Genomic DNA, 19,471 nt, shown 5'->3' with positions numbered 1-19,471 from the left:
TGATGTGATGAATTGTATTAATAGATTTTTGAATATTGAACTCTTTTTTTCACTCCTGAAATAAATCATTTTTGGTTTTGATGCATTCTTTTGATAATAGTCTACTGGATTTGATTAGCTGGAATTTTATTAACTTTTACACCCATATTCACACATGATAAAAAGCAGTTCTCTTGGGGAACCTTCATTTAGTGTTGGTACTAAGGCTATAATTTCCTACAATGAATCAGGGTGATCCCCACCCACTCTTTTCTTTGCCCTGGTGGTGTTTAAATTAGATAAGAAGTCTTTGCTCATTGAAGATTTATTTTTCACTTATAAAGCCATCCAAATCTGGAATATTTTTGATAACTTTTTTTTTTCTCAGTTTCATCTAAAGTTCTTTGAAATTTTATTTTGCTGCTGCTTGGGGAAATTTTCGTCATATACTTTATATAAAATAATCTATTTCATGAGGCTTTAAAAATAACTAGAGTGATTTACAATATTATTTTTGTCATTTAAACTTTGTGTTGTGAATGAGATGACATCCCATTCTCATTCTTGGTGCCATGTATTCCCAGTTCCTCTTTATTGACCAATCCAAAGGTTGATTTATTCATAGATCGTCTCATGGAAGCCAATTCTTGAACTTACATATTGGTTCCACTAATTTTCTTATTTCCCAATTCATTGATTTTGTTTTTCTATTCATTCATTCTTTTCCATAACTTTTCTTTGGTTTATTTTATTATTTATATTTTTTCTACAATAGAATAAAATGGATTTCATTTATTTTCCTATTTAATTCAACAATAAAGACATTTAAAGCTATGAATTTTTTTTCTCTGAGGATAAATTTGGTCTTACTCTGTAAATTTTGATTTCCTTTATTGTTAATTTCTAGTTTGCAGTTGCTGTTTTGGTTTTATTTTTATTCTAAAATAAAATAAACACACTCTGGGAGTGTGTTTTCTCATTTCCAAATGGTGAAATTTGTAGTCTTTTAAGGGTTTGTTACTAACATCTAGTCTTGTTGCATTACGTTTAGAAAATGTAGCCTATTTAATGTGTGTGTTGCAGATTTATTGAGATTTTCTTTGTGGCCTAATAACATATTTAAATGATACATGGATGTAGGCTGTGTCTCTGGGCATAGTATTTAATCTATATCTTCATTTATAGTTTTAGATTTTATAAAAAATGAAAGTTGTGTTGTCTCCCACTGTGTTTGATTTCTGTTCATTTCTCTCTGAATTTCTGATAGCTTTTGCTTTGTGTATCTTGACGAAATGCTTTTCAAAATGTAAGTGTTCTTTATAGCTATATAGCTTCATTGTGGATTATGCCTTTAATCCATATAAAATGACCTACAAAATGGCCCTTTTCTATCCAAAATCATATTGTTTTCCCTGACTTTTACTTTGATAATATTATGGCCTCTGTTTTGGTTTGTTTTTATTTGCCTGGCATCCTTTTGTGTGGTCCCTTTATTTACCTGTTTTCTGTCACTCTGCTTCAGTGTTTGTTTTTTATGTTTCCAATAATATTATCTTTTCATGTCTCTTGCTGTAGCAGAGAAATCTGAAACTTTCTACTATTGGCTTCTTTGTATGTAACCAATTTTTTTCTAGATGCTTGTGGATTTTCCCCCTTACCTTGTATTTCAGGAATGTAGTCAAGAAGCATGTAATTGTAGGTTTTTTCTTTTAATGGACTTCTCCCCCTGGAATACACTAAGTTCTTATAGTTTATATATATAGGGTTTTTGCTTTTTTTTTTTTTTTTAGTTCAGGAATTTTTTCTTCTATCGTATCAATACTGATAACTTACAGCCAGGCTCTCTGGTCTTTGTCTCCTGTATCTATCACATTTTTTCTCATCATTTCATGACTCTGACCTTATACTCTTCTTTTTGAGAGAGAAATAGGGCTGACGAGCATTCCCATTGCCTCGCTGATCAGCATCTCAGAAAGACAGTTGGATGCCTGAAAATGTGACTGGTGCACACCAGGGTGTTTGAGTTGGGGAATGTGGAGACAGGAAGTTCCAAGTGTCATGAGTTCAGGCCCGGATAGGTTGTTCTTTGTCCAGCTCCATTTGCCTTAGAATTTGTTTGTTTTCTTTTCCCCCCTATATAGTGAGTTCTTCGGTCAGCTTTCAGGGGTTTTGATGACTTTTCATCTTTTTCTGTGTTTTCTTAGGTACTTTGAAATAATGGCTCAGTTAGATCTGTGTCGTAAATGTGGTGCTGAGCCATCCTAGCTTTAGTGAGGCTGGTCAGAATAAGCATTATTTCTATGAATAGGTCTCTTCTGGGCCTGTGGGTGGGGTAATCTTTTTAGGGAAGCTCCACAGGGTTGGGGAGGGAGACTCTTTGATATGGGACACAGAGAACACGACAGACTGAGTGTTTCTAGACCTGTTCCGGCCCCCTGGCCATCTCTGGGACTCCATAGCTATTTCTAAGAGAAGGATTCAAAGAGCTCTTGAGTCTGAAGACCCTCCCAACAGCAGCCCCCACCCCCACCCCTGCCTGGCTTTGCCTGGGAGCCTTATGCTTTTAATATGCCTCCCTTTTTGCTGCCGGGGTGAAGCAAAGAGGTAATTACTTGTTTGGGGAACTAGAGAGGAGGCAGGGATCCCAGACTGGTGAATTTGAACTCGAAATCCTTAACTGTGGGGTTTTGTTACTGCTCTTCTTGCCAGATCAGCCGAGCCTTTGGACCACTTCCGTCCCTGTCAACTTCATGTACTGGACGTATGCCCTGGAGGTGTACCACTGCTGGTGGGCATGGGCCCCCTGGGTGCACCTTCCTGACATGGGGTGTTCGGGACTTGCTCTGCTGGCTTTATGCACCCAGTCCACCTGCATATTCACAGACCATCTCATCATTTCAACTAATGGCAAACCTGATACAGGACATACATCACACGGTGTAGCAGTGAGGTTTATGGAGATGGTGGGAGCTTCCGAAGAGCATTTAAATCCATTAAAGGCTTTAGTGGGATGCTGGGAGAGGCAGCATCAGGAGGCTCCCAACCAGACATCATTTTCAGCCAGAACCCTTTCCTATTGATTCTTTTATTGTCTCCTAGACACTGACTGATCAGAGTGCTGGGGCTCAGATGCCCTCCTCTGCCTTCCTGAGACACGTAGGCAGTGGTCATCATGGTTAGTGGGACAGACTGGGCATCACCTCCTAGACCCTTTGGGTGCCCTGAGCATAAGACTGTCACACCCTCTAGGCCCATTTCCATATTACTTCCACATCCCCCTCACATGCCCAGAAGGAACCATAAATAACCAAGGGATTACACATTCAGAGGGGAACAGACGTGGCCCGCCAAGGCCTCCAGCCCTTCAGCCAACCATGGCCACACTGACTTCTAGAAGTTTCTAACTTGTCAAAAAAATTGAGGAATTGACTTCCTGTCTGACTTGGCTTTCTGTTTGCCTTGTTTCCCAATCAGAGAAAGGGTCATCTTACACAGTACAGTCAAAACAAAATGATAATAGTAGGCCTAATGATTAGTAACTACTTCTTTGAAGCTAACTAGTGAAATGTCTCCATATTTCTACTCAAAAATTTATTTATACTTTTATTCAATGTCCATCTTAAAATTTATAGCAAGCTTGGCACTGTGAGAACCTTTCATTCAGTGGCCTGAGTCTTGTCGTGATTTTCGACCAAAAGCAATGCCATTTTTATCTGAATGAGCAGAGGACTTCCTTAGGCACAATTTCATGGATTTTCCTCCCTGGGGTCAGGGTCAAAGAATGTTTAATTCCATGCCTACGGGAGTCTCTGTGCAGTGACAGTTCCAGTGGGAATTTGGAGAGGACCAGGGCAAAGAAGAGGAGGGCAGACGGGAACCCCTGACCTGCAAGCTGCCCTGTCTTCCCACAGGCTTCTCCATGATGACCCCCATCAATGACCTCCACACAGCCGACTCCTTGAACCTGGCCAAGGGGGAGCGGCTCATGCGGTGCAAAATTAGCAGCGTCTACCGCCTCCTGGACCTCTATGGCTGGGCCCAACTGAGTGACACCTATGTCACGGTGAGGAGAGCGTCTGGGAGTGGGGTGGGGCACTGCGTGTGGCCCCTGCAAAATCCGAAGGCAGAACTCCCGACCTTGGCATGGCTGTGGTACTTCTGGTGGCCTGTGGCTGAAATTCAATGAGCCCCTCCAAGGTTTCTAACCACTGCGCTTACCTGAAATCGATAACCTGCCTAGGGGGCACTTCTCTGGATGAGGAGCCAGGAATTTCTGGATCCTAATTCTAGAGCTACACTTGGCCACTGGGAGATTCCTCTTGTAGCTCCATTTCCCCAGCTTCAAGTAAAGACGGAGTCATCTTCATCTCTCATGGGCCAGGAGGAGATAAGGGTTCTTGGTGGGGGGAGATTTGGGTACAGTAGATTTAGAGGAAGTGGGGATTCAAGTAGTGTGTCCTAGGAAATGACCCCTCTCCCTCTTTGCTGCTGAGAACACGTGTCTTTCCTCCAGCTGAGAGTCAGCAAGGAGCAGGACCACTTCCTGATCAGCCCTAAGGGAGTTTCTTGCAGCGAAGTCACAGCATCCAGCCTGGTGAGTAGTCTGGCATCTCACCACACATTTCTCATTGAAATGACAGTACCCTCTCTGCTCCAGGCTAGCTACTGCCATGCTGTCCTTCAAGCAGTTTGCAATCTGGTGGGACAGAGGAGTCCCATGGACACCAAAACAGACTCAGTGCTCAGAGCATGATGAGACCAAGAGACCAAATGTGAGATGCAGGCAGCAAGCACAGTAGGAAGGAGAGGGGAGAAGAGATGGGCCTGGAGACCTCTGGGCCTGGGATGGGACCACAAAGGCTGGGAGCTGGGAAGCCTTCCTGGTTGGGGCTGTACATTGCAACAACAGCCGGTGCTTTGTCCCAAAGCAGTGCAAGACTCTTCTAGTGCCGGTGCTGAGCGAGATAGCTTCTGGGTCTCCTCCTGCTCCTTTTAGGTGTGGTAGGAAGAAACTTCCGGCATCAGTTTCTTTCAGGAGAGATTTCGGGGTTGGGGGGAGGGAAGCAGTAGAAGGGACTGTCTTAGAAGCAGAAGAGACCCAGTGTCTCTTAGATGCATGGGCTGTGGCTGCTTGATCGTGTGCTTGGGAGCGGAGAATGCCACCTGTGGCCTCTGCCGGGCATGAGACACACTCATGAGCCCAGGTTGAGTCCAGGTACTCAGTTAAAAAAAGCAGGCTGACGATGTCTCAGAGTATCTGGGCAGGGCAGGATCAGGAGGACGGGCCAGGCCACTTTACAGGCAGGAGAGGACACTGGTGCCCAGGGAGGGTACGTGACTTGCATAGGGCCACCCAAGGCGGTCATGGCCGAGTCAGACAGGGACCACAGACACAAGGATGGCCCAGGCTCTGTCTTTAAGGCATCCATGGTCTGGAGAGGGAGACAAGCGAGGCAATCAGTGATTAAACTCTGAGTGAAGAATGCTCCAAGGCAGACTAGAGATGATATAAGCTTGGGGAGCCTGGAGAGGGGTGCCAAGCCCAGTGGATGCTGTAGGAGGTGGAGGGGATGAAGGAGGAGCTTCTAGGTTGAAACTGTGGTGAAGATGCAGAGTTCTCAGTAGCCCAGGGTATAAGCGGACATAGACCAGGGCTCAGGGAGGAGCTGGGCAGAGGCGATGGTGCCCTCGGCAGGAGCACACCAAGGCCGATGCTCGCCAGATCCTGGTGCACCTGAGGACAGGCGGGTGGCTGAATCTGGCTCACATATTCTGTCTGGAGCTGAGGCTGGGAAGGAGAGAGGGACTAGGAAATCGATGGCATTTAGGCTTTACTCTGCTGGGCACACAGAGCCTTGGAAGCATCATGAGGCAGGCGAGTGGTGCGATCAGGTTCCCGTTGGAGAAATTGCATTCAGACAGCTGTGTGGAGGCAAACCATCCTTGGGACAACCCGCAGGGGCTGTTACAATGATCTGGGAAGGAAATTCTGGGCCAGCAGTCTTAGGGGGCCTGGTGAAGCCCCGTTGGGGGTGTGGGATTGAATTTGAGAGCTGGTGGGACATTGAGGAGAGAGGTCAGCTGGCATTTGGTCATCCTAGGTTCAGAAGAGATCTGACCTAGAGATACAGGTTTACTAGCCATGGGCATGAGATGTTCAGGACATGTGTAGACGCTGGGCTGCTCTGTCTAGTTGTGCAGCTCACGCACTGCACAAGGGAGCCTGGCTGGTAGGGTGGAGGAGGGGAGGATGAAATCCCAACCTGCGCTCCACTGTAAGCTTGTCCTGGGTACTGGGCTGCTTGTTCACATTTGCTCAGTGGCAACATCCATACACCAAGCCCCGTGGCCCCGGGGCCATCCGCAAGGCAGGGTACCGTTTGCCCACTGGACAAAGGCACTGCATGGGATAGTGCTGTCCTATTAGGCTGGAGAGATTCTTGAGTGACAACAGATCCCACATCCAAGGCTGAGATAAGGAACACATGAGATCAGAGAGAGGTGATCCGAGAGAGGGGTGTCTGAGTGGGCCACACAGCAGAGGGGCTGGGTGAGCTGGACCGAAGGGAAACCAGGGTCTGCATCAGACCCTCGCGGGTTTAAGCACCAGAGACAGGAGGGTTGCTGCCGCTTTCAGGGGTCAGGCCACTTGGAAGTCATGTTCATCCTGTAACATTCACTTAAAATAGAATTTTGAGAGAGCGGGTTTGCTGGGCATCTTACGCTTCTGCTTAAGCCACTGCTGTCGGTAGCCCGTTCCTTCCTTTGGCCCCATCTCGTCTGCCCGGCTGCTGGGCTGGGCGGGGGGGTGGACGTGTGTGGAACTGCCCTGTGTGCTGCCTTCAGGATGTACAGGTGCTGCAGGTTAAGGGTCAAAGCTGTTGTGATTTTTAGAAACTAAAATCCGGCTTGTTAACGTCCAGCAAATGCCTCTAGTCAATACAGCTAATTACCTACCGCTGCCGGGAGACTGCAGTGCAGTGGGGGGCAGGAAGCGTGTTCAGCCCGAGGGTGTTTAGAGTGGGGGGTGCTGTCTGAGCATTTGGGTTGTCTTGGTGATTTGGGGGAGGAGCCTAAGAAGGAGGCATTGGATAGGCACTGTCAGCTGCCAGACACCGGACCGTCCTATGGGGGAGGGGGATGCGGAGCGAGGCTGAAGCTGCCGTTGGTACCGCAGTGGCAACAGTGAGTGTGTCCTGTTAGCCGGGAGGAAGCGTGGGTCATTTTTGCCTTTGACATGATTAAAGAGTGACTTTTGTCTGGCTGTGTCACAGTCCAAAGAGGTCTTCTCCGATGGGGATGTTCTGTGAGACTGTTCATGTTAAGTCTGGAGCGCTGTGGCTTAACTGTGTGCCAGGCCAGCCACAGCCACCAGCAGCAGCAGCTCGCGCATGCGCACACGCACACGCACACACACACACGGGCGTGTGAGTTTTAACCACGACACCCACTCGCCCCTTGGAGTCAAAAGCAGATGATAAGACCAGTGAGTGACTACTTTCCATTTGTCTTTTAAGAACTAACTTTCAGGCAACTCGTAAATGGGTGTTCATTATGCTAGTCCTGTTACATTGGTGTATGAGCTAAACTTTTTTCAAAATAAAAATTAAAAGGAAAAGGCTCAGTTTCAATGCCACTTCCTCTGGGAAGGCTTCTCTGCACCCTCTGGTCTTCCGGCATTAAAGACTCGTCCTATCTGCTTCTGGGGAAGTCTGTGAATGACTCTCTGCTCCCACTTTGCTGCTCCAAGTGTGGTCCGTGGTCCCGCAGCAGCGGTGTCACTGGGAACTTGTTAGAAATGCGGACTCTCTGGCCGTTCTTGGCCTGCTGAATCCGAATTTGACAGGGTCTCCAGGTGATTCTTAGGTACAGTAAAGTTTGAGAAACTCTGCTCTGGCATTTTTCGTGCTGAATTATCACCCACCAGCCCGTGTGCTCACTCTGAGGGCGAGGTGGTGTCTCTTGTCCCCACCCCAAGCACAGGCATTGCCCCGGGTGAGGTGGGTGGGCGTGTGCCCGGGGGAAGGGAGTGAGGGGCCCCTGCCTGCCGGTGGCCGGAAGTGTCTTCCCCTCCCCTCCGCCCAGATCAAGGTGAACATCCTGGGAGAGGTGGTGGAGAAGGGCAGCAGCTGCTTCCCAGTGGACACCACGGGCTTCTGCCTGCACTCGGCCATCTACGCCGCCAGACCCGACGTACGCTGCATCATCCACCTGCACACTCCGGCCACCGCGGCGGTGAGTGTCCTCTCTTCAGCCAGCATTTCAGTCCCCAAGGCCAGCGGTCGACCCCCAGCACCTGTCTCTCTGAGGGTCTCCCTGAGGCTCCCCTGCCAAGCTAGTACCAATCTCCCCATTTAAAACAGTTCTGGAAAGATTTCCTGGAAATCAGGCCAGGGTGAGGAGAGGGAACACTCAATGTGGGAACCTCCTCTCCTCCATTTTTCTAACTCTGAAAGTCTCAGTCGGGGGAGAACATGTAAAGATGTGCAATGTTCCTCCAGCGCACCCCCCACCTGCTGCGTACCCAAACTGGTACCCCTGACCTCGGTGAGGGCGACCCCTGCGTCTCTGCTTAGGTCAGCCTGGCACCAGATTTTGATAGAAGATCAGATGGTGGGAACCTGCCCTGTGCCCACTTTTTGCTGCCTGGGGTGGGCTGAGAGCTGGGGACAGGAGCAAGGAGAACGGGGAGAGGGTATGAGGAAGACCCTCAAGGAGCAGGTTGTACCCCAGAGGTCTCTGGGAATTTCTCATGTCTACCTTAGATGCTGCAATGCACTTGGAAAGACAGCAGACACCCAGTCTGCACGTTCCCTCAACCCTCACTCCACCTTACTGACGCCCAGGCCACTCACCTACAGAGGCAGAACAGACCTGTCACTGGCTTGTGGTTTTCTCTGCAAAGCATGCTGATTACGAACACTCAGACCTTCCAGAATTTGGACTAAGACTGGACGATATATTTGTGCCTAGGGTTCATTTCTGCAGAGCCCGGCTTCCATGTGGGGCAGGATGAGTGAAAGAGGGCGAGAGGCTCTCCTGACCTCTCCATGCACCTTGCTTTTAATAAAAGGCAGGACTTGGGACGTGAGGATGACAGGCTGGGTTTTATCTCTGTTCCCTGGTACTTGCATTGTCCCATTGCTTGTGACATGGGGCTTCTCAGTGGGCCTCCCTGTCAGTGAGGAGGCGTGGCTGTTTCTGCACTGACCGCAAAGCTGAGGGTCTCAGCCGACTCACCCCAGGGACCCTGGACCCTGCTTCACCCCAGCCTGGTGCCAACTCTGCCAGCCCTGCCTTGTCCCGGGTCCTAGGGCAAGAGCCAAGCAGAGGTGGGCAGCAGCACACTGTCCCTCGACGGTAATCTTTGCAGCAGTTTTAGAAGGTGATGTATTGATGTGGCTGCTGTGAAAACTATGATGAAAAGACATTAGAGGAAGCAGCAAGAAAGCAAGAGCTGGGCCAGTGGGGAGGGTGTTCATTTCTCCTGTGCTTCCTCCCTTGCCCCACCCGTCCCCACATAGGACTTGACCGTGCCCTCTGAGGAACGGCTGTGACAGAGGGGCGGGGGGACCTGCAGTGCTAATTGTTCCATCGTGTCCCTAAAGGTGTCAGCCATGAAGTGGGGCCTCCTGCCTGTGTCCCACAACGCCCTGCTGGTGGGGGACATGGCTTATTACGACTTCAATGGCGAGATGGAGCAGGAAGCTGACCGAATCAACCTGCAGAAGTGCCTTGGACCCACCTGCAAGGTGGGTTTGGCTCAGCTGTTCTGGGACGATGCTCTGGGGTGGGGTTGTCAAAAGCCAACATCGCAAAAGGGACAAATGTTCATTGGAAAATGTTTATAAGTTGCAGATAAACAACACCACCAACAAATGGAATAATAATCTTTCACTCTACCCTGAGATTTTAGTGCACACCCCCATATATAGTCACGTAGACTGACAAGACTAGGATTCTAAAATATAGTCTCCTCTTTCTCATTAGCATTGTGAGTAAACACCTTTGCGCATTATTAAATATTTTCTCCATCACTTTTAAATTATACCGCATTGCTTGAATGGCTACTCTGCCACTTACCTGAACGGTCCTCTGTGATTGGTCATTGAAAAGTTTTTCCCACCCCGCCCAATTCTCTCTTAATGTAAACAACTCTGTGATGAAAAATCCTTTCAGCTAAATCTTTGTGTGTGCTTGGGATGATTCCTTAGGCTAAATTCTGAAGGATGCACATTTAATCCATGTGCTGCCCAAGTGAACGCGAGGATGCACATTTGACAGCTCTTACTTCCTGTTCCCAAATTGCCCTCTCCTCCCATCATGACTAGTATGTGAGAATGCTGTTTCCTTACAGCATCCCCAGACTTGAGTGTTATCACTTTTTTTTTTTTGCTAACTCTATAGAGATAAACAATCTCATTATTATTGTCTGATTTAAGTCTGAAGACCTATTTTATAGCAGCACATAATTACGGCGGGTCAGCTTGGTACAGGAGGTTTCAGAGCCAAGCCTGGGTTGATGGGGGCTTATCGCCTTCCTTGAAAGGCACTCACTCCCTGAGTCATTACCCACCTGAGAGTCCCCGTCTTTCATCTCCACCGCAGAGCAGAAATCCCTGCCACATTCTCTAAAGCCTCATTAGCAGTGCCAGGAGAGGTGTGACGTTCACATCTGTGAAATGCCACCAAAATTTAAGAGACGGGGCGCTCATTATCTGCAAAATCCTTCGTGGTGCAGAGTCATGGTCTCTTTCCATTTTTCTGGCTCTTGAGAGGAAAAAACTCCAGTTGTTTTCAGTCAGAGAAGATGTCGTGATTAGGCCAGGTCCCAGGTGCCGTGAGGACAGATCTGATACGTGGATCTGTGTCCCAGCTCCCAGGTGGGTATCCCCTGTGTATCATCCAGAGAGTTTTTGAGGATAAAACCAAACAAGAAGAGTTTCCAACAGGGAGGGTGCACCCGGACCTTGAGATAGATTCATCTCTGTTTTATCCCCTTTGGTGATCTGCCTGCCCCTGGCTGAGTCAGCGACATTGCAGCGACAGGGACGGCCTGGGTTCTGGTTCTGACTCTGCCCCTAGTTAGCTGGGGGACTTTCAATTTCTTTAGGCTTCTATTTCCTCATTAGTAAAACTAGTGAGTTAGATTAGAAGGTTGCTACGACCTCTTTCAGGGAACTGAAAATCTTAGAGTTGCCAGGGCCTCCTGGAATTCATAGAGACGAAACCTGAGGGCCAGGGAGGTGACCTGACTCACCTGTCTCCGCAGAGCCATTTCTCAGAGGGCCGCCCCTCTAGGTTTGACTCATAAGTCAACTACGTAAATCAAAGGAGGGCAAGAGATCGCTTTGAGGTTGGACCCTCGTATTAGACAGCAAGTCATTTCATTCACTTTAACACAAACATCAGTTTTTCAGACTTCTAAGCTCTTCAGGGCCTAAAACCCTCAGGCGTTGCCCAAAGAATCCCACCAAGCTATTCAGTCTCAGTTTTAAAAAGCATCTTCAATTTCTTAAGGTGGATGCTTTAAACCTGCTTTAGAGGTTCAAAGTCATGGCAGGTGGCATTAGTTGTATGTATAGGGAGAATGAGTAAGGAATTGGAGGGGGTGGGGTATGCTCCAAGATTGGATATGGAAATTGATCTGCGTAAAATGAAAAAATTTCTCCCCCTTAACTAAAGTTTCAAGGCTTAAAGTTTTAATTGGCTGTTTACGCCTCTACAGATCCTGGTGCTAAGAAACCATGGAGTGGTTGCTCTAGGTGACACCGTCGAGGAGGCGTTTTATAAGGTCTTCCACCTGCAGGCTGCGTGTGAGATACAGGTGAGCAGGCCCAGGAATGGCTCTGATGGGGGACCGCGGGCAAAGGTGGTGGCCCCATGGGCTGCGATTTAGGGAGACCTTTGAGTGTAGCCCTCTGTAAGCCTGACCCTGTTTCTCGGCCTTGGCACCATCTTATTCTTCTACAGTTTCACACTTAGAATCAGTTTTGTAGCTTTAAAAATTTTTTTATCATTGTCTAACAACCAGTACCCAACTCTTGGGGGTCAGTGCTCAGGATGGGGAGTTGCCTGGGCTCACCAATAGGACAGTGGGAGGAACCATAACAGGGTATAAAGGTTCTTACCAGGCTGGGGGTGTACCTGTTACATCTAGCTGTGCCCCCCAGACATCACACAGGTAGGTCTTCTTTTCTTTCTTTCTTTGGAGGAGAGTAGTTTGCAAAGACTATGGATGTGGTCAAGTCCAGAAAGAGCTGTGGATAGCAGGCCAAGGTCGCGTGTTTACATGGCAGGCCTGACACCAGGGAGATCCCAAGGTGGTGTCCAGGGAGCCCCTCCTGAAGTTCTTCTAAACAGTAAAGGATGAGATAGAGGGTGGGTGGGAAGTGTCAGTGGAACTAGAAGAGTTAGTGGAGAAGCAGTACATAAACACGCATCCCGTAGTTTTATCAGATAACAACATAGCATCAGAAAAGCCAAGCACATGCTCCTTTCAGTGTAGCGAGCCGTCAGGGGTGAGGTGGGGGCTTTGCACTGCTGACTGGACTCCACCCTTCGCAGCCCTGGGCTGTGTGCCGTTGGGTTGGGGACTTGCCTTCCGCAAACCTCCATTTCCCATTTCCTCAACTGCAGACATGGGTCTCTACATAGACCTTGTGAGGATGACCTTTCAGACAAGGAGAGGTGTCGCTGATGGTGTTTTTAGGACTCAGTTGACAGAAGGGGAGGCTAGTTGCTCCAGGATGAGTCAGCTCTTTGCAGGACCCTTTTGGTGTCCCATCTGCCCTCTCCTGGTTGGTCTGGGCAGAGCAGCATCCCAGGAAGGCCTGCCCTTCATTTGGGCATTATGGGGGAAAATGCAATAGTCCCAGAAGCATCACTAGTGGAGGCTCTACAAGTGGTACCTTTCTCAGTGGCTTTTAGAGGAATATGCAGAGAGGATGGTGATGAAGAGGTGTTAGAAAAAGCGGTGTGAGACAGTCCTCACACCCCCTCCCCCATGTAATAAGACTGGCCCTGAACTCTGACCCCTGAATGACATTAGAACTTGGCAGAGCCTCTGGCATGTCCACTCTCCCTTCTCCACATCTGAACTCCGCAGAGTTCCCCATCTTCCTTCCGAAAAAGAGGCTTCCTTCTCGTGAAAAGGCTTTATCTCTTTGCAAAGATAGCCCAACCCTAGGAAATGAATGGAGAGAGGTGCCCGGGTGTCCCCAACACAGTAAAGTGCGCCTCCCCCAGACTCCAGACCCTCAGAAATGGCGTGTGCAATTTAAGCAAAGCGAGGATGGCCACCTGGCAGCTGGGGAGATGAAAGGACAGAGCTGCCAGCCACTGGCCTGACAGCCCCAGCTGCCTCTCTTGGCCCCGCCTGCCGTCACTTTCTTTTCAGTCAGGACCAGTCTGATGTGACCTTGTTGAAGCGCATCAGGCTTTGGGGGTGGAGAACCCCCAGAAAAGCTCCAGTGGCTTCTTTTTTCAGCTGGTGGAGCAGGAAGGCTTCCAGAGGGAGAAATGAAGCTGGAAGGTGTGGAAGAAAAACAGGAGAGATTAGACCAAAGGTGTGGGTGGATTAAGGCAAGGAAGAGCCCAGGTACCAGCGACCTGCAGATGCTGTTGGGATTGCAGCCCCTGGAAGGGTCATATCTGGTCAAATGGCCAGCACTGAGGTTCTGTTCCCATCGTGGGACTAGTTTTCTCCCTCCATAACCTTGGCCAACAACTGGATGTGTCCGTGGTCATTTCAGTGGTTCAAGGCTAAGAGCCTATTCCATTCTCCGGGGGAACAGCCTTCTCTGCTCCCCATCAGTTTGGGGTTCCAGGAAACTGGGTCATCCTCAGCTGAGAGAGGCGGCTCCTTGCTCTGCTTACAGGCAGTTGGGGAAAATCTCAGGCAATTCTCCATCTGCTACCCATCGCCATGGAAACGGATAGGGGAAGAGGGAAGTGGGAGGAGACAGGGCTTGCAAGGATGTGGGCAATTCACTCCTCCTCCATGAATGACCAGTCCCTAGGGGATATTGTTTCTCAGCCTTTCATGGTAAAACCTAAGAATTTATTTATCATAAATATTTATAGGGCACTCCCTATGTACCAGGTGCTATTCTAAGTGCTTTATAAATATTACCTTAAATAATCCTCATAAGGTAGATACTGCTATTTTCATATTACAGATGAGAAAACTGAGGCACAGAGAGGGTACATAGCTGCTTAGAATCACCAGCAAGTAAGTGGCAGAGCCAGGATCCAAACCCAGGCAGCCTGGTACCCAAGTCCATGTCCTAAACACTATGTTGCACTGCCTCTCATGGCAGTAAGAGTTGGTGGGAAAGGTCGGCTGACAGGCTGGGACTTCTCCTCAGGGGGCTGGCACTTCAAGTTGGGGTTTTAGGGTCCTAGGGCTGAAGCCCTGACTTGACCAGATAGGGGTCCGGATGAATGAAGTAACGGATCAGCTAGCTGGGGTTTGCTGTCTTAGAGAGCGTGTTCCCGTGCACTCAGTCTCAGTGCTGGGTGTGAGGGACTTGCGAATTAGAAAACTTGGCAGCAGAGGGCAGAACGGTGACCAGTGAATGAACGTAATCAAAAGGTGGTTTCACCTCAGTGTAATCTCTGTCAACTCACTGTAACCCCTCTAACCTTTGTACAACATTACAATAGGCTGCTTTCCCAAGCAGGGAGCTGACCACCTTCTAAGGATACTGGACGAGGATTCTTATTTTTGGTGGGATGATGGAATAAACAGCCTCTAAGATCTCTACATGTGCCAGGGCGTGGAGTCATCTTTTTAAGGTCAAAAATAGAGGCTTCAGTGGGACATGTGTCTTGGATGACGAAGGCACAGAAAATGATTGTTCTTGCTGCTTCCTCTTCACAGTGATGGGGGTCACCTTGGAAAGGCTGCCTGGCTGACCTCCAGGAAGTCTCAGAGGGGCCATTTATTACACTGGTGAATTCAACACACTCTGAAGTGTGTCCAGGCTCCTCGTGGGTTCATAGACCTGTGTTTGTTGGCAAGCTCAATTAGATTCTTTTATTTCCAGTTAAAAAAAAACTGGCGCAAAAACTGGAATGCTGACAGCTTTACATAATCAGAGCAGTTCCCCCACAGTAAGGACGTTTACATTGGAATATCAAATATTGATCCAAACACTAGTGTCCTGTGCAGCGTAAGACACCGGCTTCACTGCCTAGAATACTTGGAAACCATCAGTCTCTCTGTATCTGGACTTACCTGGGAAGCCAAATCATAGCCAGTCATGTCTGAGTGGTGGACACAGGGAGTAACAGAATGTACTTTTAGATGACCATGAAATTAGGAAATAAGATTAGTTGGATGAATGAAGGTTTTTAAGATCATTCTAAAATTGCCTGCTTTATAACACACCTCTTGCCCTAAAACTCAAAGTCCATTGCCTCTAGCCACCTGTATTGTCCCCTCCCCATGGAGCCTTGACGGTGGGACCAGTGCTGTAAGTTTGTTGGTAAAAACTTCCTAACCCTGCACGGTGCCTGGCTGTGACTGCCAGCATTTCACCCGTCTCCTTTTTCTGAGCTTCCTTGACTGGCTAACGGAAGATTTTCTTCCTTTAGACCTGTTAATTCACCTCAACAGGTTCATATTTCACTGGCCTAGAAGCCAGCCTCTTTCTTTCAAGTGACTTTTTTAAAATATATATTTCAAAGAGAAAAATGCAGAGAATAATATAATACACCCAGCTATTCACCACTCAGATTTAACAAATATTTTTTAAATTAATTAATTTTTTAATGGGAATTGAACCCAGGACCTCATGCATGCTAGGCATATACTCACCACTGAGCTCCACCCCAGATTTAACAAACATTAACAGCCTTTTCCTTTGGAAGGGACAAAACATTACAGCCAAGAATTGAAGTCCCCTTTTCTCTTCCTCCCTCCTTCCCCAAATAGTCACAACATGAAGTTGGTCTGTGTCCCAGGTAATTTTTCAGTCCTCTGCATTGTTTTATTCTCAACATTTAACACTTGCTGTGTTCTCCTAAGCACTGATGTTAGGAAAAGCATCCCCTGGAAATGCTTGTGTGCCCAGCAAGTTTGGAATGGCTTTCCTCTGGAAGGAAAAGGCCAAATGCTGCTCACTTTTCCAGACATTTCTGTTTCTGATCTTCCCTGATCCCCAATCTCTGTCACACACTGGAGCACGGGTGAGTGTGCAGGGAGGGGTGTACACACATCCGCACACATGCACACCGAGGGCTCTCTGCTCTTTGCCACAGGTGTCCGCTCTGTCCAGCGCGGGTGGCGTGGAGAACCTCATCCTTCTGGAGCAGGAGAAGCACCGGCCCCACGAGGTGGGCTCCGTGCAGTGGGCGGGGAGCACCTTCGGGCCCATGCAGAAGAGCCGGCTGGGGGAGCATGAATTCGAGGCCCTCATGAGGATGCTGGACAACCTGGTGAGGCCCCTGTCACTGTCCCTCCAGGCCAGTCAGTCCATTACAGATTAGTCCCTACCCTCGAACCAGTCAGTATGAGGCATGAGGTGGGTGTGAGAAGTGCCCGCATCACAGTTAAGTTGTTAAAGCCCTTTGATTGGCAATTTGACTCAGAATTGGCGGTCATTCAAGTAGTGGTTGAGTTTTCTCAAATGATCGCTTTTGCCAGCTCCTCTCTCAGGGCTGGAGCTCATCAGGCCTGCACGGTGCTCTTTGGAGAAGGGGTAAGAAGTTCCTGGTTGGTATGGGAGGTAATAATCTAGTAAAACTCAGAACCACAGAGCTTCTCTCATATTGCGGCTTGGTTCCCTCCTCTTCTGTAGTTAGTTCCTCCTTTCTTTCTAATCTCATGACTTTAAGGCAGAAAACACACAATACCACTCATTTCCTTATTCCTGGTGAGCAGCATTATAATAATATCCTAATGTAATAAGTGAATGAATCAATCATGTAAGGAGTTAACCAATATGTGTCTAGGAGTGGGCTTTAAAGGATACAGAAGAGTTATGAGACATCCTTCCTTCTGGAGCTAATAATTTAATGGATGATATGTGACGTAAACAGGAGATCATTCAAGAGCAAGAGGGAAGCACATACAATGAGGAGCAAATTGCCAGAAGAGACTATAACATCTTAGATTGCTCAGAAAAGTGAAGGTGAAACCTGTCTTTGTGACATTTCTGTATCATCCCCCCCCCCCACACCTCACTGCTGCTGCTTTGGACCCTGTCTTTACTGTGTCTAGGTCACTGCAATAATTAACCCTTTTCTTCTTGCCTCCAGTTCCTCCAGACCATTTCCGCCTGATCACCAGGCCGACCGTGAGGGTCACTTTGTAATGGTGAAAGTTACGATCCACAGTGAAAATACAACTTCCATTGACATTTTGTGTTGAGTTACCTATGCCTGACTAAGACGCCAGGACCAGATGGCTTCATGCAGAAATTCTTTCAGACCTTTAAGAAACAGACTGTACTTATGCTATGGAAACTATTGCAGAGAAGAGTGAAAGAAGGAAACCAGACCATAACAGTTAAAACACATTCAGACCAGTCTCACCTTGTCTTGATAAAAAAACACATGAAAACCAGTGAACAGTACCCAGCATAACATTAGAATAATAATGCACAATAACCAAGTGAGGGCTCACTCTTAGTACTCAAGGATGGTTTAATATTATAAATCTTTTAAATATATGTCATGATACCAATACATCAAAGGATAAAAACCTTTCTGATCACTTTAATAGCAATCAAAAGGTACTTGATAAAAATCTAATATTAATTTATAAAAATAATAGCTGTTGTGTAGGACAGGTGGCCACTTATTTAACATGATTAAAATGATTTCTTTCTCAAAACAAACACCAGTATCCTGGTGAAACACTAGAAGAATTTCCACTAAATTTTGAAACAGAACAATGATCCTGTTCTCAGCACTCTTATGAGCACTATTAATATTGTTCTGGAATAATATTGGAACTCAATCCAAGGCAGTAATGCATAAAAAAAGTAGGCATACATATTGCAAAGGAAACAGAATTATTTTTCTTTTTAGTTAGTATGGTTATATGCCTATAAAGTTCAAAAGAGTCAACTGAAAAAAGTTAGAATAACGAGTGCGTTTTAAAGTGGTCAATTATGAAAATGTATGCAAAAATTAGTAGCTTTTTGTGCCTTGACATAATAATAATATATTTGAAAATGTAATAATGAAAGAAAATAGTCCTAGTTGCAAATGCAGAAAAGTCATGAAACTTTAAGCAGAACCCATTTAAAGAAAACTGTAAAACTTTACCAAGAAACATCAGAGAAAACGTGAGATCAGTGAAGAGCTATAATTTATTCTTGGCTACGGAAACTTCCATAGGGGAAAGAGGTCACCTATCCAAAATAATCAATAAACTCAACATCGTTTCCTCAAAAGTGAGGGAAGGCATAAGGACTCAGCAAAATGTTCTTCCAGGTGAAATTCAGTGTGGACAGGAAAATCCTATAAAAAGAAGAGCAATTAGGGATGCTTTTTCCACCACATGGCAAAGTGTGATAAGGCTTGAGTAACTAAATAGAGAAGCACTAGTCCAGGATGGACAGGCAGATCCATGCTACAGCCTAGAGAATCCAGAAATAGATCCCGAATACATGAGAATTTAACACAGGACAAACAGGCCTCTTACAAATCAGTGGGAAAATATACACTACTAGCCCTTTGGGAACTAAAACTAAAGCTGAATACTTCCTTATTCCTCTCAACAAAATAAATTCCTGATGTGTCAAAAAATTTAAACAAAAAAAGTAAATTCATATAGGTATTAAAAAACATAGATTGATATTTTTGATGCTCTTCTGTTGGGAAAGATCTTGTCAAGCATGACAGGAAAGTCAGAAATCATGATAACAAATATTGACAGGTGTGATTACATTAAAATTCAAAATATGCGTTTTTATAAACTGCTCTACCCACCATGAACAAAGCTATAAGATAAACTATGGAGGGAAATATTTACAACATCTGTGACAGTCAAAAGATTAATATCCTTAGTGTAAAAGGAGATATTACGAATCAATATGAAAAACATAAACACAATAGAGAACCTAGTTTACAAAGGGAGAGATTCAACTGGCCATTAAATGTAATTAGAAATATCTAATCTTACTAGTAATCCAAAAAAGAATTAAACAATTATAACTATGTGAGGTACTGGATGTTAACTAGACTCGTGATGATCATTTCACGATACATACAACTATCGAATCACTATGTTGTGCATTTGAAACTAATGTACTGTTACATGTCAGTTGTATCTCAGGTTTTTAAAAAGCTGCTTATGTGACACAGTCCTATTTATATACTGTAATATATATATTATATATTAATTGTATAATTATAAATTACATATGTATGTATGCTTAGAAAGATGACTGGAAGGATTTTCAGTGGTTGTATCTGGGATGCAATTTTGCATAAAACCCACTTTTTCCTTATGTTTTTTCATATTGCTTAATTTTTC

The 19,471-nt window shown here is 46.5% G+C and overlaps 1 protein-coding gene across 2 annotated transcripts in view; it reads left to right on the top strand.

Annotated features, from left to right (window-relative positions):
• The window catches only part of ADD2 (adducin 2), a 95,883-nt gene that overhangs the window by 56,399 nt on the left and 20,013 nt on the right, over positions 1-19,471 (top strand). For both annotated transcript variants that reach the window (XM_074341283.1, XM_074341282.1), the window contains exons 5-10: positions 3,891-4,042; positions 4,493-4,573; positions 8,065-8,214; positions 9,588-9,731; positions 11,708-11,806; positions 16,246-16,422. In XM_074341283.1, the coding sequence (XP_074197384.1) occupies positions 3,891-4,042; positions 4,493-4,573; positions 8,065-8,214; positions 9,588-9,731; positions 11,708-11,806; positions 16,246-16,422 (803 nt within the window). The remainder of the gene's footprint in view (positions 1-3,890; positions 4,043-4,492; positions 4,574-8,064; positions 8,215-9,587; positions 9,732-11,707; positions 11,807-16,245; positions 16,423-19,471) is intronic.

Source organism: Camelus bactrianus, chromosome 15 (genome assembly GCF_048773025.1).
Source record: "Camelus bactrianus isolate YW-2024 breed Bactrian camel chromosome 15, ASM4877302v1, whole genome shotgun sequence".
Lineage (NCBI taxonomy): Eukaryota > Metazoa > Chordata > Mammalia > Artiodactyla > Camelidae > Camelus > Camelus bactrianus.
This window is presented reverse-complemented; position numbering and strand designations above follow the sequence as displayed.